Below are 19299 nucleotides of genomic sequence, written 5' to 3'. Positions count from 1 at the left end.
GTTTAACCATACAACATAGCTGATCTCACTACCATCTTCTAAACCTTCCCTTTAACTCTTGCTGGTACGCTTCTGTAGCAAATCCCTCCTGATAGTCTTCTCCACCCACTCCAAGTCAAGTCAATTTTATTAGTATAGCCCAATATAACAAATTAAAAATTTGCCTTAGGGAGCTTTACAGCAACACAACATCCTGTCTTTAGAACCTCACATCAGATAAGGAACAACTCCCTAAAAACCTTTAACAGGGAGAAAAAATAGGAAGACACCTCAGGGAGCGCAATAGAGGAGGGCTCTCTCTCCCAAGATGGACAGCATGAACTCCACCCTGCCTGTACTCCCTACTTCACCTATTTCGCACTCACAGTTGACCCCAAGTATTTAAACTCATGCGCCTTCATCACCTCTACTCCTTGCATCCTCACCATTCCGCTGTCCTCTCTCTCATTCACACATAGGTATTCTGTCTTGCTCCTACTGACTTTCATTCCTCTTCTCTCCAGTGCATACCTCCACCTCTCCAGGCTCTCCCCAACCTGCACCCTACTCTCACTACAGATCACAATGTCATACACAAACATCATAGTCCACAGAGACTCCTGCCTGATCTCGTCTGTCAACCTGCCCATCATCATTGCAAACAACAAAGGACTCAGAGCTGATCCTTGATGTAATCCCACCTCCACCTTGAACCCATCTGTCATTCCAACTGCACACCTCACCATTGTCACACTTCCCTCATACATATCCTGCACCACTCCTACATACTTCTCTGCAACTCCCGACTTCCTCATACAATACCACACCTCCTCTCTCGGCACCCTGTCGTATGCTTTCTCTAAATCCACAAAGACACAATGTAACTCCTTCTGGCCTTCTCTATACTTCTCCATCAACATTCTCAAAGCAAACATCACATCTGTGGTGCTCTTTCATGGCATGAAACCATACTGCTGCTCGCTGATCACCACTTCTCCTCTTAACCTAGCTTCTATTACTCTTTCCCATATCTTCATGCTGTGGCTGATCAACTTTATACTTCTGTAGTTGCTACAGTTCTGCACATCACCCTTGTTCTTGAAAATCGGTACCAGTATGCTTCTTCTCCACTCCTCAGGCATCCTCTCACTTTCCAAGATTGTGTTAAATAATCTAGTTAAAAACCCCACTGCCATCTCTCCTAAACACCTCCATGCCTCCACAGGTATTTCATCAGGACCAACTGCCTTTCCTCTAGTCCGAATCATTATGCTGTGGAGTCCCAGACCAGACCTAGTCTGGTACTGGAGTACCACAAGCCGGATTCACTAAGCTCAAATAGCTTAGTGAACTTTATACCTCTGTAAAATCATTTTAAGAAAGAATAAATGTGTTTGTATGTGTGAGGGAATTGCTTTCAACCTGAGCTTTCACCTTGCCCCCCTTTTAGCTTCATCTTACAGTGATTTTCAAACTCTACTGACAAAAACAGTTCTGATATTAATGATTCTGTTATTCAGAATCAGAATTATGTTTATTGGCCATGCAGGTTTGCTCATACATGCCAGGGAAGAGGAAAAGATGAAGGCCAAAGAGGAGGATTATGGATGTGGTGAGGGAGGACATAGGTGGCTGGTGTGACAGAGGAAGATGCAGAGGACAGGAAGAGATGGAAATGGATGAACCGCTGTGGCGACCCCTTATGGGAGCACACATGGACTTTAACTCTGGTTTTATGGCTCTCTCGGTGTACTTAACATAAAATAACAACACTACAACACGACCAAAGAAGGTTGAATCAGTTCCTCTGGATACAATGTTTACTGAGAGAAACGTCTCATCATCTTCTAAGTGACCTCTTCAGTCTCACCTGACTGCAGGTGTCCCCACCCTTATAAACAATACAGTGACTGCAGGTACCCCCACCCTTATAAGAAATACAGTGACTGCAGGTATCCCATCCTTATAAACAATACAGTGACTGCCGGTGTCCCCACCCTTATAAACAATACAGTGACTGCAGGTGTCCCCACCCTTATAAACAATACAGTGACTGCAGGTACCCCACCCTTTTAAACAATACAGTGGCATAACAACCAAACCAACGACCAGTTTCATATGCAAATATGGGTGTGATCATTAGCTAGTCTGGTTTTCACTCCATGCACAGTACGGAGACAGCCTTGGTGAAACTCACTAATGATCTTTTGATGGCAGCTGACTCTGGGCTCTTAACTATACTTGTCCTCCTTGATCTGAGTGCAGCCTTTGATACCATCTCACACAACATCCTCCTAGAAAGATTGGCTTCCATCAGAATAACTGGCGCCCCCCTTGACTGGTTTAGAGCGTATCTCTCTGGCCGCACTCAGTTTGTCCAACTTAAACATTTTAGATCTGTCCTTTCCTGTTACTACCGGTGTTCTCCAGGGCTCTGTATTGGGACCCCTCCTATTTATTATTTACCTACTACCTCTTGGCCACATTTTCAGGAAATTTGGCATTTAATTTTACTGCTACACGGATGACACCCAGCTTTATCTATCCACCAAACCTACCTCCACTGTTCCGCCCACTTCCCTTTCTGACTGCTTACTAGAAATTAAATCCTGGTTTTCATACCACTTCCTCAAACTTAATAGTGATAAAACTGAGTTCCCCCTGGTTGGCACTAAATCTACTTTGGCCAAAACTGAGTTTTTCTCTTACTATTGACAATTCTATAGTTCCTCCATCACCTCAGGTTAAGAGTCTGGGTGTCATCCTGGACAGCACATTATCTTTGGAAGCCCACATTAACAATGTTACTCGGTCTGCATACTTCCACCTATGCAATATTAGTCGTCTTCGGCTGTCACTTACACCTAAAAGCACAGCCATACTCACTCACAGCCTGGTTACATCCCGTATTGACTACTGTAATTCTATCCTCTTTGGTCTTCCCCTCAAGTGTCTTCATAAGCTTCAATTGGTCCAGAATTCAGCTGCCCGTACCATTACCAGAACTCCTTCCATAGATCATATCACTCCTGTTCTTCAGCAACTCCACTGGCTCCCTGTTAAATACTGTATTGACTTCAAGATCCTGCTCCTCACCTTTAAGGCCCTTAACAACTTAGCTCCTTCCTATCGTTCTGAACTCCTTCATATCCACACGCCCTCCCGCACTCTCAGATCCTCTTCTGCTCTCCAACTCACTACACCATCAGCCGCTTGACTACCATGGGGACTAGAGCCTTCAGTCATTCTGTCCCCTGCCTATGGAGCTCTCTCCCACAAGACATTCACAACATTGACTCTCTTTCATCCTTCACATCCCATCTCAAAATGTACCTTTTCAAACTGGCATATTCAGCCTGATCCACACTTCATTGAGTTTTGTGCAGATGTTTATCTTATACTTATCTGTTGTGTTAACTTTTTATTGTCTACTCTGCTTTGTTTTGATATGATGCTGTCTGATACAGTGCTGCTTGTTTTTTACCGTGTTTTGTAAGGTGTCCTTGAGTGCTCTGAAAGGTGCCCACAAATAAAATGCATTATTAGAATAAAAATGTGTTAACTAGAGTTACAATGGCGATGTGTACTATTCACAGAGGATTGGGGAATAGTTGCAGTCACAGCATTGTAAGATGGTGACAGATGTACTCTTAGGCCTCCCCCTCAGTTCAGGGATGGTCGTTCCCTCTTCACATAGATGTCCTCTTTGACACCCTGTTCAAACCAGTCTTCCTCCCTATCAAGAATGTGCACATCCTCATCCTTGAAAGAGTGGCCACTGGCCTGTATATGGGTGTAGACCGTGGAGTCCTGGACTGATGTGTTAGCTCTCCTGTGTTGTACCATCCTCTTGGCCAGCATCTGTTTAGTTTCCCCGATGTACAAGTCACGGCAATCCTCCTAGCATTTAACAGCGTACACTATATTGCTCTGTTTGTGCCTGCTGTGATTGCAACTATTCCCCAATCCTCTGTGAATAGTAAACATGGCCATTGAAACTCTAGTTAATGGTCACACCCATATTTGCATATGAAACTGGTCGCTGGTTATGCCACTGTATTTTTCATAAGGGTGGGGACACCTGCAGTCAGTTGAGACTGAAGAGGTCCCTTAGCTGAGTGATGAAGCGTATCTGTCAATAAACGTGGTGTCCAGATGAACTGATTCAACTTTCTTTGATTTTCTTACCTGGATTATTGAGCATGCATCAAGACACTACAACACACCAGTCTTCACATATATACACAAGGACTGACTTATACAGGTGAAATAAGAGGCGATAAAGTGCAATGGTGCAGAGACTATACCAGAGATGCTGAAATACATGTTAGCAGGATACTTACATACATGTCTGGGGTAGATGGACATGACAGAGTGTACCAGTATACGTACAATGTACAGTACAGTATATACAACATATACAGTACAGGTCATACAACATGTACAGTACAGTATATACAACATATACAGTACAGTATATATAATATATACAGTACAGTATATACAACATATACAGTACAGTATATATAACATGTACAGTACAGTATATACAAAATGTAGAGTACAGTATATATAACGTGGTTGGATTTATTGACAGTGTTATGTGTTCATTTGAATGACAGCCCGCAGAAACAAACTGTTTTTATATCGGGTTGTTTTGGGGTACAGTGCTCTGTAGCGCCTGCCAGAGGGGAGGAGTGGCAACAGGGTGTGGCTAGGGTGTGATGGGTCTGCAGTGATGTTGCCTGCCCGTTTCCTGAGTCCGGAGGTGTATAAGTCCTGAATGGAGGGTGGGTTGGCACCAATGATTTTCTCTGCAGACTTACCTGTCTGCTGTAGTCATGGCCAATCGTGTCTGTAGGGATGCCTGACCAAGCCGGAGGTAACGCGAGGATTCAAACCGGAGATCCCCATGTTGGTAGGCCCAGAATAGACTGCTCCACTACCCGGACACTCTATCAGAAAGTTTTTAATCCACTGACAGATGGGGGCTTGTACAGTGAGCTGGGTGAGTTTGGAGTGGAGGATATCTGGGATGATGGTGTTGAACGCTGAGCTGAAGTCCACAAACAGGACCCTTGCGTATGTCCCTTGGTAGTCAAGGTGTTGGAAGATGTAGTGCTATCCCATGTTGACTGCATACTCTACTGACCTGTTTGCTTGGTAGGCAAACTGCAGGGGGTCGAGCTGGGGCCCTGTGATTTCCTTCACGTGGGCCAACACCAGTCTCTCGAAGGATTTCATGACCACAAACGTTAGGGCAATGGGCCTGTAGTAATTCAATCCTGTGATACAGGGTTTTTTGGGGACTGGGATGATAGTGGAGCTCTTGAAGCAGGAGGAGACTTCACAGAGCTCCAGTGATCTGTTGAAGATCAGTGTGAAAATGGGAAAATGAGGGCCAGCTGTTCAGCACAGACTTTAAGAAAGGAGGGTGACATGCCATCCGTACCCAGTGCCTTCCTAGTCTTCTGATTTTGGAAGATCTGGCACACGTCTTCAACACAGATCCTGAGTGCGGGTGGGGGTTTGGTGGGGAGGGGACAGTGGCTGGCAGGGAGTGCAGTTGGTTGTGTGTTGTGGCCAGAGAGGATGAGGGGTATGAAAGTTTGCTTTTCAAACCTTCAGCAAAACCCATTTAGGTTGTCAGCCAGTTGATGGTTCCCTGCAGTGGGGGGGGGGGTCTCCTGTAGTTGGTAATGCCTTTCAAACCACTCCAGAGTGACGATGGGTTTTTGGTAGAAAACTTGTTTTTCAACTTTTCAGAGTAGCACCTTTTTGCCACTCTGATCTCCTTTGTGAGTATATTTCTGGCTTGGTTTTTACCGGATCTTATCTCCAGCCCTGTAGGCCTCCTCTTTAGCCTGAAGAAGCTGCCTGAGTTTTGCTGTGAACCAGGGTTTATTGTTGTTAAAGGTACAGAAGATTTTGGTGGGCACACACATGTCCTCACAAAAGCTGATGTAAGATGTCATAGTGTCAGTAAGTTCGTCCAGGTCTGTTGATGCAGCCCCAAAAACACTCCCGTCAGTGCAGTCGAGACAGGCCTGGAAGCTCCAGTTTTAACCTGTTGGTCCATTTCCACAGAGTTTTAACCACCGGCTTTGCAGATTTTCGTTTCTGCCTGTAGGTTGGGATAAGATGAATCAGACAGTGATGAGAGAGGTCCAGGGCTGCACAGGGGACAGAGCGGTAGGCGTCCTTTAGTATTGTGTTGCAATGATCCAGAGTGTTTTTGTCTCTGGTGGGACATTTAACATGCTGTCTGTATTTTGGCAGTTCGTGGCTAAGGTTTGCTCTGTTGAAATCCCCAAGGATAATGAGTAGGGAGCTAGATATTTGTACTCCAAGTTTGTAATTTGATCAGCCAAGTGTATTTTTGTTTTGTTTTTTGTTTTGGCTTTTTCTCCCCGGTTGTATCCAGCCAATTGTCCTATTTTCCAAGCCATTGTGGTTGCTGCTCCACCCCCTCTTCTGATCCGGGAAGGGCTGCAGACTACAACACGCTCCTCCGATAAATGTGGAGTCGCCAGCCGCTTCTTTTCACCTGACAGTGAGGAGTTTCGCCAGGGGGATGTAGCACGTGGCAGGATCCCCCCCAGTTCCCCCTCCCCCCTGAACAGGCGACCAGAGGAGGCACTAGTGCAGTGACCAGGACACATACCCGCATCCGACTTTCCACCTGCAGACATGGCCAATCGACTCTGTGCATAGCTGTGGTCCACTGACTTCTGGTTTCTACTGCAGCGGTCATACCAGTTTCTTGTTTGTTGGTGTGTGCTATTGACAATGGCATATTTTTCGTGATAAGGACACTCAGCCTCATAATTGTGGACGTAACTTGATATGTACAACTTGAAACGTTTCACTCATTTGCTGGTAGGTGCAGGTGAAAGTTGGCCGACAATTCTGTGCGTGTCATTGACATTTATCCATGGTAAATCTTGGAGGCATCGCGAAAAATATGCCATTGTCAATAGCACACGCCAACAAACAGGAAACTGGTATGACCGCTGCAGTAGAAACCGGAAATCGGTGGACTACAGCACAGAGCCGATTGTGTCTGCAGGGACACCCAACCAAGCCCAAGGTAACACGGGGATTCAAACCGGCGATCCCCGTGTTGGTAGGCAACGGAATAGACCGCCACACCATCCAGGGCTCCAGGCGCCCTCAGCCAGGAGTTTTAATGCCTCTTTAACACAAGCCTGGGGTGGGATATAGACACCGACCAGAATAACACAGGCCTGGGGTGGAATGTAGACACTGACCAGAATAACACAGGCCTGGGGTGGGATGTAGACACTGACCAGAATAACACAGGCCTGGGGTGGGATGTAGACACTGACCAGAATAACACAGGCCTGGGGTGGGATGTAGACACCGACCAGAATAACACAGGCCTGGGGTGGGATGTAGACACCGACCAGAATAACATAGGCCTGAGGTGGGATGTAGACACTGACCAGAATAATACAGGTCTGGGGTGGGATGTAGACACCGACCAGAATAATACAGGTCTGGGGTGGGATGTAGACACTGACCAGAATAATACAGGTCTGGGGTGGGATGTACACACCGACCAGAATAACACAGGCCTGGGGTGGGATGTAGACACTGACCAGAATAACACAGGCCTGGGGTGGGATATAGACACCGACCAGAATAACACAGGCCTGGGGTGGGATGTAGACACTGACCAGAATAATACAGGCCTGGGGTGGGATATAGACACCGACCAGAATAACACAGGCCTGGGATGGGATATAGAAACCGACCAGAATAACACAGGCCTGGGGTGGGATGTAGACACCGACCAGAATAACACAGGCCTGGGCTGGGGTGGGATGTAGACACCGACCAGAATAACACAGGCCTGGGGTGGGATGTAGACACTGACCAGAATAACACAGGCCTGGGGTGGGATGTAGACACCGACCAGAATAACACAGGCCTGGGGTGGGATGTAGACACCGACCAGAATAACACAGGCCTGGGATGGGATGTAGACACCGACCAGAATAAATGATGAACATTCCCGCGGTGAATAGAATGGTTTACAGTCAGTAAAAAAGGTCTTTAAGTGAGGGCTGCATGCCCTCTTCAACACTGGGACATCCGTACACCAACCTTTGTATATGTAGAAGCATAAACTGCCACCCCGTTTTTCCCCGATAGCTCCGTATCGCGGTCCGGCCAGAGGAGTTGGACCTGCGGCAGATGAAGTGTACTGTCCGTGATATGCTGACTAAGCCAGGTTTCAGTGAGGCACAGGGCAGCAGATCTAGAAAAGGCCGAGTTTTTTCCGTTTCGGAGTAGCAGTTCGTCCATCAATGATAGGTTATTAATGATATGGAGCATCCCTGCTAAGTTTTGACTTTCATATCACATATTTCTTCTTAAATAGAAATATGACTATAAAGCACAAGAGAAAGTCATTGCGAGACTGAAAACGGACAAAGAAAAGCATTACAGTGATCAGCTCACAGAAATACTCCAGCTTGTGGATGAGCTGTGATGAACCTGTAGATGATGAGCCACATACACGTCTGCTTGTAAAAACTGGAAATCCTAACGCGGGGGAAATGTAATATGGTAATTTATTGCCTGTTCACGTCACTCTATTTAATTGTAAAAAGGTGTAAACTTACATGGCGTCCATTATCAAGCTGGCATCCGTGTGTGGAGTTCAGCAGGAGTCAGCCCTCTGCTACTTGCTGCAGGTGGATGAGTTCCGCTTCCTGCTGGACTGTGGGTGGGATGAGAACTTCTCTATGGATACTATTGATGCTATGAAAAGATATGTTCACCGGGTTGATGCTGTGGTTCTCCCCCACCCTGACCCACTACATCTCGGAGCTCCTCCGTACGAGCTTGGTGTATAGTGGTGTATGCCTCCGGCGGGCAGGGCCGCGCCAGACTTCTTCAAGAGGAGCGTGGCGCGCTTTCGAGCGGACGCTCAATGACGCCCAAGTCTAACAGCCAAACTGCCCCTCTTACTTAAAGAAATCAACGTACAACAGTCGGGTACCGACAGTAGAAAAAGGATCTTTTAGCATCTTTGGCGGATGGGGTCCTCAAGCTACTGTAACCTATTTTTCTGGACTTGCCTGTTAGTGATTTTAAGTTCCTGTTATAAGCTGTTGCCAGAGTATATGCCTCGAGCTCTTATTTTGAAGGCTGAAGAGAGAGCGGAAGTGCTGTGCGCAGTGTTGTTGCTGTGGAGTTCTGTTGGGGGAAGAATCCAAATAAAGTGGTCCTCGTGTGAAAGTGGAGCCTCCGTATTTGTTATTTTATAGTTTCATACAGTACAGGCGACATCTACAAACCCTCGGTTACGTTGGTGGCAGCGGCGGGATCCGGAAGTGTGCAGATCCTCAGAAGTCTCTTCGGAGCGCGGGAAGAACAAAGCGCGAGGGCGCGCTTCCGGGGAGGGTGACGACTGTAAACTACTAATAAGACCCGTTAGCCCCTAGCTAACGGGTCTGACCCTTTAGCCGAGCGGTTAGCGGTGTCGCTTTGTGGCGCAGTACACCCCGTATCGAATCCCGCACCGGGCAAGAAAACAACCGGTTACATTAGTGAGAGCGGCGGGATCCGGAAGTGTGCAGATCCTCAGAAGTCTCTTCGGAGCGCGGGAATAAAAAAGCGCGAGGGCGCGCTTCCGGGAGAGGGTGACCACTGACGGGTCTGACCCTTTAGCCGAGCGGTTAGTGATGTCGCCTTGTGGCGCAGTACATCCGTATCGAATCCCGCACCGGGCGAAAAAATAACCGGTTACACTACTAAGTACCACAAGCGACTGGCAGAAGTCCTACGGAAGAAAGGCGGTGAGCAGAGCGCAGAAGTACCGAGCCACACGGGGAGCAGCGCGCGGTTCTCCACACTCCGCGGTACCTCGGCTTCCGTCAGCGAGAGGTGGAGGCGGGAGAAGACCGCCATCAACGACGCCCCTTTCACAGAGATCGTTCACCCCCATACCGGAAGCAGTGCAGCACCAACGCTTTTAAAATATTGGCAGTATCTGTACTTTTAATGATTTTGACGGTGTCGTGTTTTTTTATTGATTTTGCATTATATATTATTTCGATTCACGTTTGGTTAAGGCGGCGTTTCTCAAAGTGTGTGGCGCGCCCCCTCTGGGGACACGGCGGCATGACAGGGAGGGCGCGCGTGACCGGGGGGATGCAGTGCGGAAGTACTGTTTTGACCTCGGAGTCTTTTTCACGGCGGAACAATCAACAAAAAATACATTTCTTCTTAAACGTTATATATATCTCATAACACCGTGTCATTGTAGTGATGAGTCTATTCTCTGTGTTTCTAGAATGTTCTGGAGCAGTTCAACCCGGCGCTGAGGAACCTGGTCAACCTCGGGAAGAACTACGAGAAATCAGTCACAGGTAGACGACCATTTCAATCAACACTCAAACCACAAAACACAGAAACTATCAAAATATATGTTTGTAGAGGAGCTCAAGCAGGAGTCGTGACAACTTTCTCTTTCGGCTACACAACGTGCACCATTTATTCCTTCCACCTAACAACAACAACAAAAACCCGCGCAGCGGAAGTGTGTCACTGTAAACACGAACCGAGAAAACAGCAGCTGTAAACAAACGTTCCTACTGGCTCAATAAGGGGAATTATGTAGCCCCATAACCACTACATGTTAGCACTTGCCCACCACTGAGTCGCACAAGGCACCTCTGGCTTTTCAAGTGTTCGATAGCACGGCTGCAAGACCCGTTATGACTCCTTCAAAATGGCTGCAAGTCATTTCAGCCTCTGTCCAACAGCTTGACCACAGCTTCAGTTTTCCATGAACACAAACACGGTTAAAGCCGTTCAGGTCTAGCGAATTCAGGGGGCAGCCGGGACCCGCCGCAGCCGAGACGCGAACCCGGGTCGACTGCGCTAACCAGTCGACTAAAGGGTCTGACCCGTTAGCCAAGAGCTAGCGAGTCTAGTCACCCGTGGTCGTTACACAGGATGTGTTTAACAGGGAAATATCCATCCATCCATCCATTATCCCAACCGCTTACCCTGCTCTCAGGGTCGCGGGGATGCTGGAGCCTATCCCAGCAGTCACTGAGTGACAGGTGGGGAGACACCCTGGACAGACAGGCCGCCAGGCCATCACACACACACACACACGCGCACACACACACGCGCACACACACACACACACACACACACACACACACACACACACACACACACACACACACACCTAGGGACAATTTAGTCCAGCCGATTCACCTGACCTACATGTCTTTGAGTCACCTGACCTACATTTCTTTGGACTGTGGGAGGAAACCGGAGCCCCCCGAGGAAACCCACACAGACACGGGGAGAACATGCAACTCCACACAGAGGACGACCCGGGACCACCCCCAAGGTTGGACTACCCTGGGGCTCAAACCCAGGACCTTCTTGCTGTGAGGCGACTGCGCTAACCACTGTGCCCTTGTGCCGCTAACAGGAAATGTGAATAACAACATATTTTGTATCCTCGGTTATTTAAGTCATCGACCCAGACGGCTTCCGAGAGCACAAATGGCGGATGAGTCAGGATGAAGACGTCACGTGTCAGTTAAAGTTCAAAAAGCAAACATGGTGTCTAAAAAAGCGAAATGAAGCCGTTGGACAAGCAAAGAAAGCTTTTCCTTCATATCTGTTTGGAGTGAGCGATCAAAGTCATTTGGGAAACAGCAAAACCACAATACCCCCCGTCCACCAAATTAGCTCTGAATCAGTTCCATTCATTCAGCTCAGTTCATTCGGTCTGGTGGCGGCCTCGCCGAGCCTTGGCTGTGTTTTTAGTGTCGCCATGTGGAGTGCGGGGAGGTGTGTTGAAGGTGTCTGTCTGGGAGAGCTGGCGTTGGATCGGCCGAGGGAGCTTGGTCTGCTGCATCCTGCGGGCCCAGGGACCACGGCCCTGCCTCAAGCTGTGTCTGAAGAGGAAACACCGAGGGCGGTCTGACAGGACGCGGACGTGGGGCAGGTTAAGCTAACTGCTAGCCCATGTAGACCGGCAGTTCCAACAGTCATCCTGGCTGGCGTTCGTCCTGGACAGTGATTTATTTATTAACTTTTAGATTAGGTATGTGTGTTCTTGTAGTTCTTGCAGTGATTGGATGTGTTTTTGTATTTTTGTTGCACGGCAGTGGGCTGGAGATACAATATTTCAGTGTTTCTGATTCTGAATCTGAATTCTACTGTGCGGGCCTGAAAGGTCAGAATGTTGGTGGGAGTGGACAAGCACATTGTGGGTGCGGGCAGTAATGGTTAGAAATCCAGCAGGAGCGGGCTTAAGAAAACAGTCCCGCGCAGGCAGGTCCGAAATTAACCATTTGGTTTACCGGCCAAGCATATTTTTTACCGGCCAAAATAATTAGTAGCCTTTTTTGTGCCATACAAACGTTTTCAGTACATGTCAATGAGAGAATAAGGTATTGTGTTGAATAAGAGCTTTTAAAAATATGCAGATTTAAAGCAAAAATATTTTTATGTAAAATTAGTCAATGGTTAAATGATAAAATGTTACAAGTATGCTTTCATGTTTTATTTGCAGTATTATTATAACTACTCGAGTGCTCCACATGCCCATCCCTAGTCCCAGACTACTTCTCACTCTACAGCAGCCGCTCTCTTTGCACCATCCAGAAGTCTGGCCTCCTGCTCCTGACAGAGTCTTGGTGCCACAGATCAACAGCACTGGTTGGGTCATACTCCCTGATCTCGGGAGATGACAGCTGCACCATCAGCAGATCCCATGTGTGACTGAGTTGAGGTTTTTTTTCCTGATTTTTCCCTTTTTGTCCCAATTTAGGGGCCAATCGATCCCTATTTTAGTTCAGCCATCCACCCTCGTACTGCATGCGTTCACCAACTGCATCTCTCCGGCCGGCAGTCTCAAAGGAGACGCCTCGCCACTTTCGTGACAAGGCGACTCCAGGCCGAAGCACTGCTTTTTCCCCCACACACCCACACAAGCCCACTCCGCCCCCTCCCGAAGACAGCGCTGCCAAGTACTGCTGCTTCATCGAGTCCGGCCATAGTCGGATCTGACGACACCGGGGCGCGAACCCCGGGCCCCAGTGGGCAACTGCATCGACACAAAGCCGATGCTTAGACCGCTACACCACCGCGGACCCTTGGACCGCCAGTCAGTTTCAGTTTTAACGAGTTTCATGGTGTTGAAGCTAGCACACAGCTAACGTTAGTGCAAGCTAGGTGTCACATGCTAGTGCTAGCTGGCTAACGCTAGCTCCAGCCAGCACTTTGTTTACGCTGTATACGGATATTTTGAGATGACAACTAAATTCCCTTACTCGCACATCCATTGGAAGTCGGAGAGATTCTCCTGCTGGTCTGCTCGGACATGGCTGTTAGCACCTTTAGGGAGGATGTTGCGAGGACAGGCTCCGACTGGGCCCGAGAGGCCTTCATACGGGTAATGTGACATCTGGAGGTCTCATGGTCCCTGATGGTTTCTACCTTCATTATCTTGTTACCGAGGACACATGAACTGCTGCGGGTTTTGGCGTCCTGGCGACAGATGGAGCAACTCCTTATCACGGTCTGTGCGTTATACTCCAGCCAGCCTCTTGCACCTCCTTTATCGCCATACCTCCACTTCTCACTGAACTTCCTTTTGTTCGGTTTGGTGGTGATGGTGGCTCCTTCTTCCTCTCCGGGGCATGGTTGTCTTTCTGATGGTGGTTTCGCGGCTTCTAAATGTCGCCACATAGCTGGTGTTGCTGGCTAACGTTAGCTAAAAGAACAGAGTAGGCTCGTGCCGAGTGTGACGGTGCTGCTGTCGTTGTTCCTCTCGAGTGTGTGCGTCATGTTACCCGCCAGTAGTGCCTAGCAACATTCTAATGCACTCTGATTGGTTAGTTTCTGTTATTGTTGTTGCTATGTTATTGCTGTTGCTAAGGAGAGAGAGCGCGAGAGAGATGGGGGGGGGTTAAGTGGTTGGATTTCACTTTTTTTTTGGCGGGTAGGCTTCTGAGATTTACTCGCCAGTCAGAAAATCTACTCACCTTTGGCGGGTGGTGAGTGTTAATTTCGGACCCTGTGCGCAGGGCTCTACAGTCCCGCGCAGGGCTCTGCAGTCCCGCGCAGGGCACTACAGTCCCACGCAGGGCTCTACAGTCCTGTGCAGGGCTCTACTGTGTTGTGAAGCCTTGTTAAATCCTCTCATTAAAGTAGCATGACCTTGGATCAGGCCAGTTCTTCTTTCCACAAAGTAAATGCTGTTTGTTAATGTGTGTTCTCTTGCTCCTCACAGCGATGACCCAGGTGGGGAAGGCCTACTTTGATGCCGTCTCAAAGATCGGTGAGAATGCTGCCATTTCTCCGGTTTCCAGGGAACTCGGTGAGTTTCACCGCTAACCACACTAAACTAAACCACTGCCACCTTCCCTGACACAAAGCTTTGGAAATGAAAATGCATTTGCAACCAGGCGGACAGAAACCAGTCATCTTTTCTGTCGACATTCCTTGTGTCCCAGAGATGACAGTTAGATGCTAATTTACTAAAAATGGTTTAAGGAAACCTGTGGTCAACCTGTCCAGTAGTGATGGACAGGTTGATGGACGAGATCCAGTCCAGTGGACGAGATCCTGTCCAGTGGTGATGGACAGGTTGATGGACAAGATCAGGCAGGAGTCTCTGTGGACTATGATGTTTGCGGATGACATGTGTAGTGAGAGTAGGGGGGAGGTTGAGGTGAGACTGGAGAGGTGGAGGTATGCACTGGGGAGAAGAGGAATGAAAGTCAGTAGGAGCAAGACGGAATACCTAAGCATGAATGAGAGGGAGGACAGTGGAATGGTGAGGATGCAAGGAGTAGAGGTGATGAAGGTGGATGAGTTTAAATACTTGGGGTCAACTGTCCAAAGTAACGGGGAGTGCAGAAGAGAGGTGAAGAAGAGAGTGCAGGCAGGGTATGTTGTATGGTTTGGAGACAGTGGCACTGATGAAAAGACAGGAGGTGGCGCTGGAGGTGGCAGAGTTGATGATCTAGGGGTGCACCGATACCACTTTCTTTCAGACCAAGTACAAGCACTTACATTTGAGTGCTTGCCAATACCGAGTAATGATATGAGTACTCAATAATGCCATTACACTTCTTACAATTACTTTGAAACCTTTTTTTATTTTCATCAGATGTTGTTCATTCTCTGACTAACAAGTTGTCGTTACTGACATTTGAACATTCAACTATGTTTTTCTTAAACATGGCATTGCCACACATTTCACTAAAATCTAACCTGTAACACAAGACATTTCAGTACCAACATAAAACTGGTCAGAACGACTGAAGTGATGTATTATCATGTCGTCACTAACTTGTCTGTGAGGACTGAGTCTGTGTTGAAAAAGAGAGGGGCAGGTTCTTGTTGATGAAAAGAAGCTTCTCTGCATCATCAGCTGTGAGCTTGTTTCGGTTTTTATCTACAATGTGTGACACTGAGCCAAACAGCCTTTCACTTTGCACACTGTTGCATGGTGCTGAGAGGTATCTCTGTGACATTTGAGCCAGAGTGGGAAACTGCACTTTGTTAACCCCCCAGTACTGCAGCGGGCTGTCTTCCCGAGCAGTTGTGGTCTCTCCAAGGTGTGTCTCTAACTGAGTGGCAACACCACTGGTGCACGGCTCAGTGATGCTGATTCTTGCTCGTCTGTTGTCTCATCAAACAAACTGGCAGGTGGCTCCCCCAGATCCTCCTGCTAGTCTGCCTCTCCTCTGGACACCTTCTGCAGCTCCAGCATCAGCATCTCCTTGGCCTCTGTAGCAGTGTTGATGTTTGAGAAAAAACTATCTTTATACCTAAAAAAGTGAAAATGATATATTAGCTGGTTACAGACAAGCGAGTCTGGAGCTGTTAGAATGAATATTAGTGTATTACCTTCCACTCACTTAAAGTAAGCTGATTATGTGAAAGTTAAATGGTAAAATGTTTTAGGTTGGTCATAATGAAAAAGTTTTGTTTTGCTCATACTCTCCCACATGCTCAGCAAACAGACACAGACAGACACACACACAGACAGGCAAACACACACAGATACACTTTACCTTGGATCGAGTACAGTTTCGATGCAGTAGAGTGGGTTTTTTCCGTGTCAGCGAAGCGCCTCTTGACGGCTGCAGCTCAGGTCCCCTTCATGTTTTGATGCCATGGTCCTCGTCTGTTTCTTTGGTCAGAAGTCTCAGAAGCACGGTCACAGCAGGACTGACACCTGATGCCAGTGCATCAGAGGAGCTTACTTTTCGGGTTAATTCCTCAAACGGAGCCAGGACAGACGGAGCCTTTTCCGGAAGTGCCCACTGGTGAGCGGTGAGATTGTCGGGGAGCTCGTGCTCCGACCTGAATATTCCCAGGGCCCTCCTCTGCTCTATGAGAGACTGTAGCATGTAGTACGTGCTATTCCAGCGGGTCTGCACGTCCTGTTGGAGTCTTTTTTTTTGGCTGGTTGAGCTGTACCTGGGTATCTTCCAGGCGGGAGTAGGCTAAGGCGGAATGTTTAAAATGGCCAACTATTTTCCGTCCCACTGCCACTGCATCAGCTACACTTCTCTGTGCCAAAAGGCCCTCATTAACTGCCAGCTGGAGGGTGTGTGTGACACACGGCAGGCTCGGGAGTCCAGCATCACTCATGGCTTTAATCATGTGTTTTGCGTTGTCCCGGAGCACAACGTGAACAGAACTTTTAGGGATGCCCCACGTCTGAAGCATATCATCAAACGTACCTGCGATGCCTTGGCTAGTGTGCAAACCCTGAAACTGTTTTGCATGCAGGATGACTCTCCGCGGAGTAAAGTCCTCATCGATCCACTATGCAGTTAAGCTGATGAGAGACATTGGGCTGACACGGTAGTCTAAATATCAGTGGTGAAGCTGAGGGCCGAAATGTCCTGCAACAGGCTGTTGGTGTGCTTCTTCACAAAGTCGTGCAGCTTTGGTAACACTGCCTGTGATGTGGTGACGGCTGGGGATCTCATACCTCGGCTCCAGTACACTGAGAAGATGTCAAAATCCCATATTATCAACAACTGATAATGGCTGGTCATCAAGAGCAAGGTACTGGGTAAGAGCCTCTGTTATGTTCACTGCCCGCAGGTTGTCTCTGGACATTTTCTCTCGCTTCTCCAGCGTTTGCTGCAGAGTTAGCTGTTGCTGTTTCCCGCTGCTATTAGCAAACTCCTTGAACTTGGCGTCGTGTTGGTTCTTCGGGTGTTATATCAAATGGCTTGTGTTGAAAGAGCTAGTTTTCACCCCTCTTGACAATTTTGCTAAGCATAATTTGCAGTCAGCTTTACTTTTGTCACCGTTGTTTACTGAAATATCTCCACACGGCTGATATTGCTTTTATGATTATCAGTACGAGCACAGTATCGGACCGATACCTGATGCTGGTATCGGTGTTGGTGCATCCCTAATTTTCATTGGGGGTGATGAAGAAGGACAGGATTAGGAACGAGTATATTAGAGGGACAGCTCAGGTTGGACGGTTTGGAGACAAAGCAAGAGAGGCAAGATTGAGATGGTGTGGACATGTGTGGAGGAGAGATGCTGGGTATACTGGGAGAAGGATGCTGAATATGGAGCTGCCAGGGAAGAGGAGAAGAGGAAGGCCAAAGAGGAGGTTTATGGATGTGGTGAGGGAGGACATACAGGTGGCTGGTGTGACAGAGGAAGATGCAGAGGACAGGAAGAGATGGAAACGGATGATCTGCTGTGGCGCCCCCTAACGGGAGCAACCAAAAGCAGCAGCAGTAGTAGTTGTAGTAGTACTAGTAGTAGTAGAGGTCTAGGGAAACCTATAGGACTGGATGATAATGACAGTCAGATTAGTAATGTGGACATGAGGACAAGCAGATAGAGACAGTCACTGTTCATATCAGTAGAACAGTGGAATCAGTTCAGAAACTGGTCTCGATTTGCTGTCATGCAGCTTATAATACCAGGGAACGACAACAATTTACTTACATCACCAGATTACCACAATCCCACAACACACCTGGTCTCACGTCAACATATATACATATTTCGATCCATTCTCCAAATCACTTATCCTGCTGCCAGGGTCGCAGAGAGGCTGGAGCCTGTCCCAGCAGTCACTGGGTGGGAGGTATAATATCTATATACTATATCCATGTCATGTCCAGGTGTTAACCAGATGTACATAAATGCAGATGTGACCTCCAGATGTAAATGGGAACCCGTTCTTTTCCAATAGCCGTCTCCTCCTCTCTTCTTGTCCAAGCTTCCATTAAACTTGGACAGGAAGTAGATTTACTGTGACTCGGTTATTTAAGTGCTGCAATGGCGAGCTGACCTGTTTGGTTTTCACTTGATCAGGTTGTGATCCTGCAAGCAGCTATTAGTGTTCTGCTGCTGCCCTGCCGGATGCAGGCTGGCACAAAGTCACTGCAGCTTAACGAACACATGAAGTCATAAAGGCAGGCTGATGTGACAGACATAGACATGAGGGTCATGATGAGGAACACGGAGGCCGGGTTTGAACGGATGACTTGATAGAGACATGGCTGCTCCCACTTAACCCTCATGAGCCTCTTTCACAAAGATGTTGTCTGACAAACATTCATCATTCATCTGTAATCACACCGTATCAACACCGTCACAGAGCAACCACACACATAATCACACTGTATCAACACCCTGACACAGCAACCACACACATAATCACACTGTATCAACACCCTGACACAGCAACCACACACATAATCACACTGTATCAACACCCTGACACAGCAACCATACACATAATCACACTGTATCAACACCCTCACACATAATCACACCGTATCAACACCCTCACACAGCAACCACACACATAATCACACTGTATCAACACCCTCACACAGCAACCACACACATAATCACACTGTATCAACACCCTCACACAGCAACCGCACACATAATCACACTGTATCAACACCCTGACACAGCAACCACACACATAATCACACTGTATCAACACCCTCACACATAATCACACCGTATCAACACCCTCACACAGCAACCACACACATAATCACACTGTATCAACACCCTCACACAGCAACCACACACATAATCACACTGTATCAACACCCTCACACAGCAACCGCACACATAATCACACTGTATCAACACCCTGACACAGCAACCACACACATAATCACACTGTATCAACACCCTCACACATAATCACACTGTATCAACACCGTCACAGAGCAACCACATACATAATCACACTGTATCAACACCGTCACAGAGCAACCACACACATAATCACAC

At 47.7% G+C, this 19299-nt stretch overlaps 1 protein-coding gene across 2 annotated transcripts in view; it reads left to right on the top strand.

The window, feature by feature from the left end:
• Nucleotides 1-19299, top strand: part of baiap2l1a (BAR/IMD domain containing adaptor protein 2 like 1a) — a 92114-nt gene that overhangs the window by 8094 nt on the left and 64721 nt on the right. For both annotated transcript variants that reach the window (XM_056297308.1, XM_056297307.1), the window contains exons 2-3: nt 10307-10382; nt 14279-14365. In XM_056297308.1, coding sequence (XP_056153283.1) covers nt 10307-10382; nt 14279-14365 — 163 coding nt within the window. The remainder of the gene's footprint in view (nt 1-10306; nt 10383-14278; nt 14366-19299) is intronic.

The sequence above is a fragment of the Lampris incognitus genome, chromosome 17, assembly GCF_029633865.1.
Source record: "Lampris incognitus isolate fLamInc1 chromosome 17, fLamInc1.hap2, whole genome shotgun sequence".
In the NCBI taxonomy this organism is placed as follows: domain Eukaryota; kingdom Metazoa; phylum Chordata; class Actinopteri; order Lampriformes; family Lampridae; genus Lampris; species Lampris incognitus.
The sequence above is the reverse complement of the archived record's forward strand: the minus strand, read 5'-3'. Positions and strand labels throughout refer to the sequence as shown.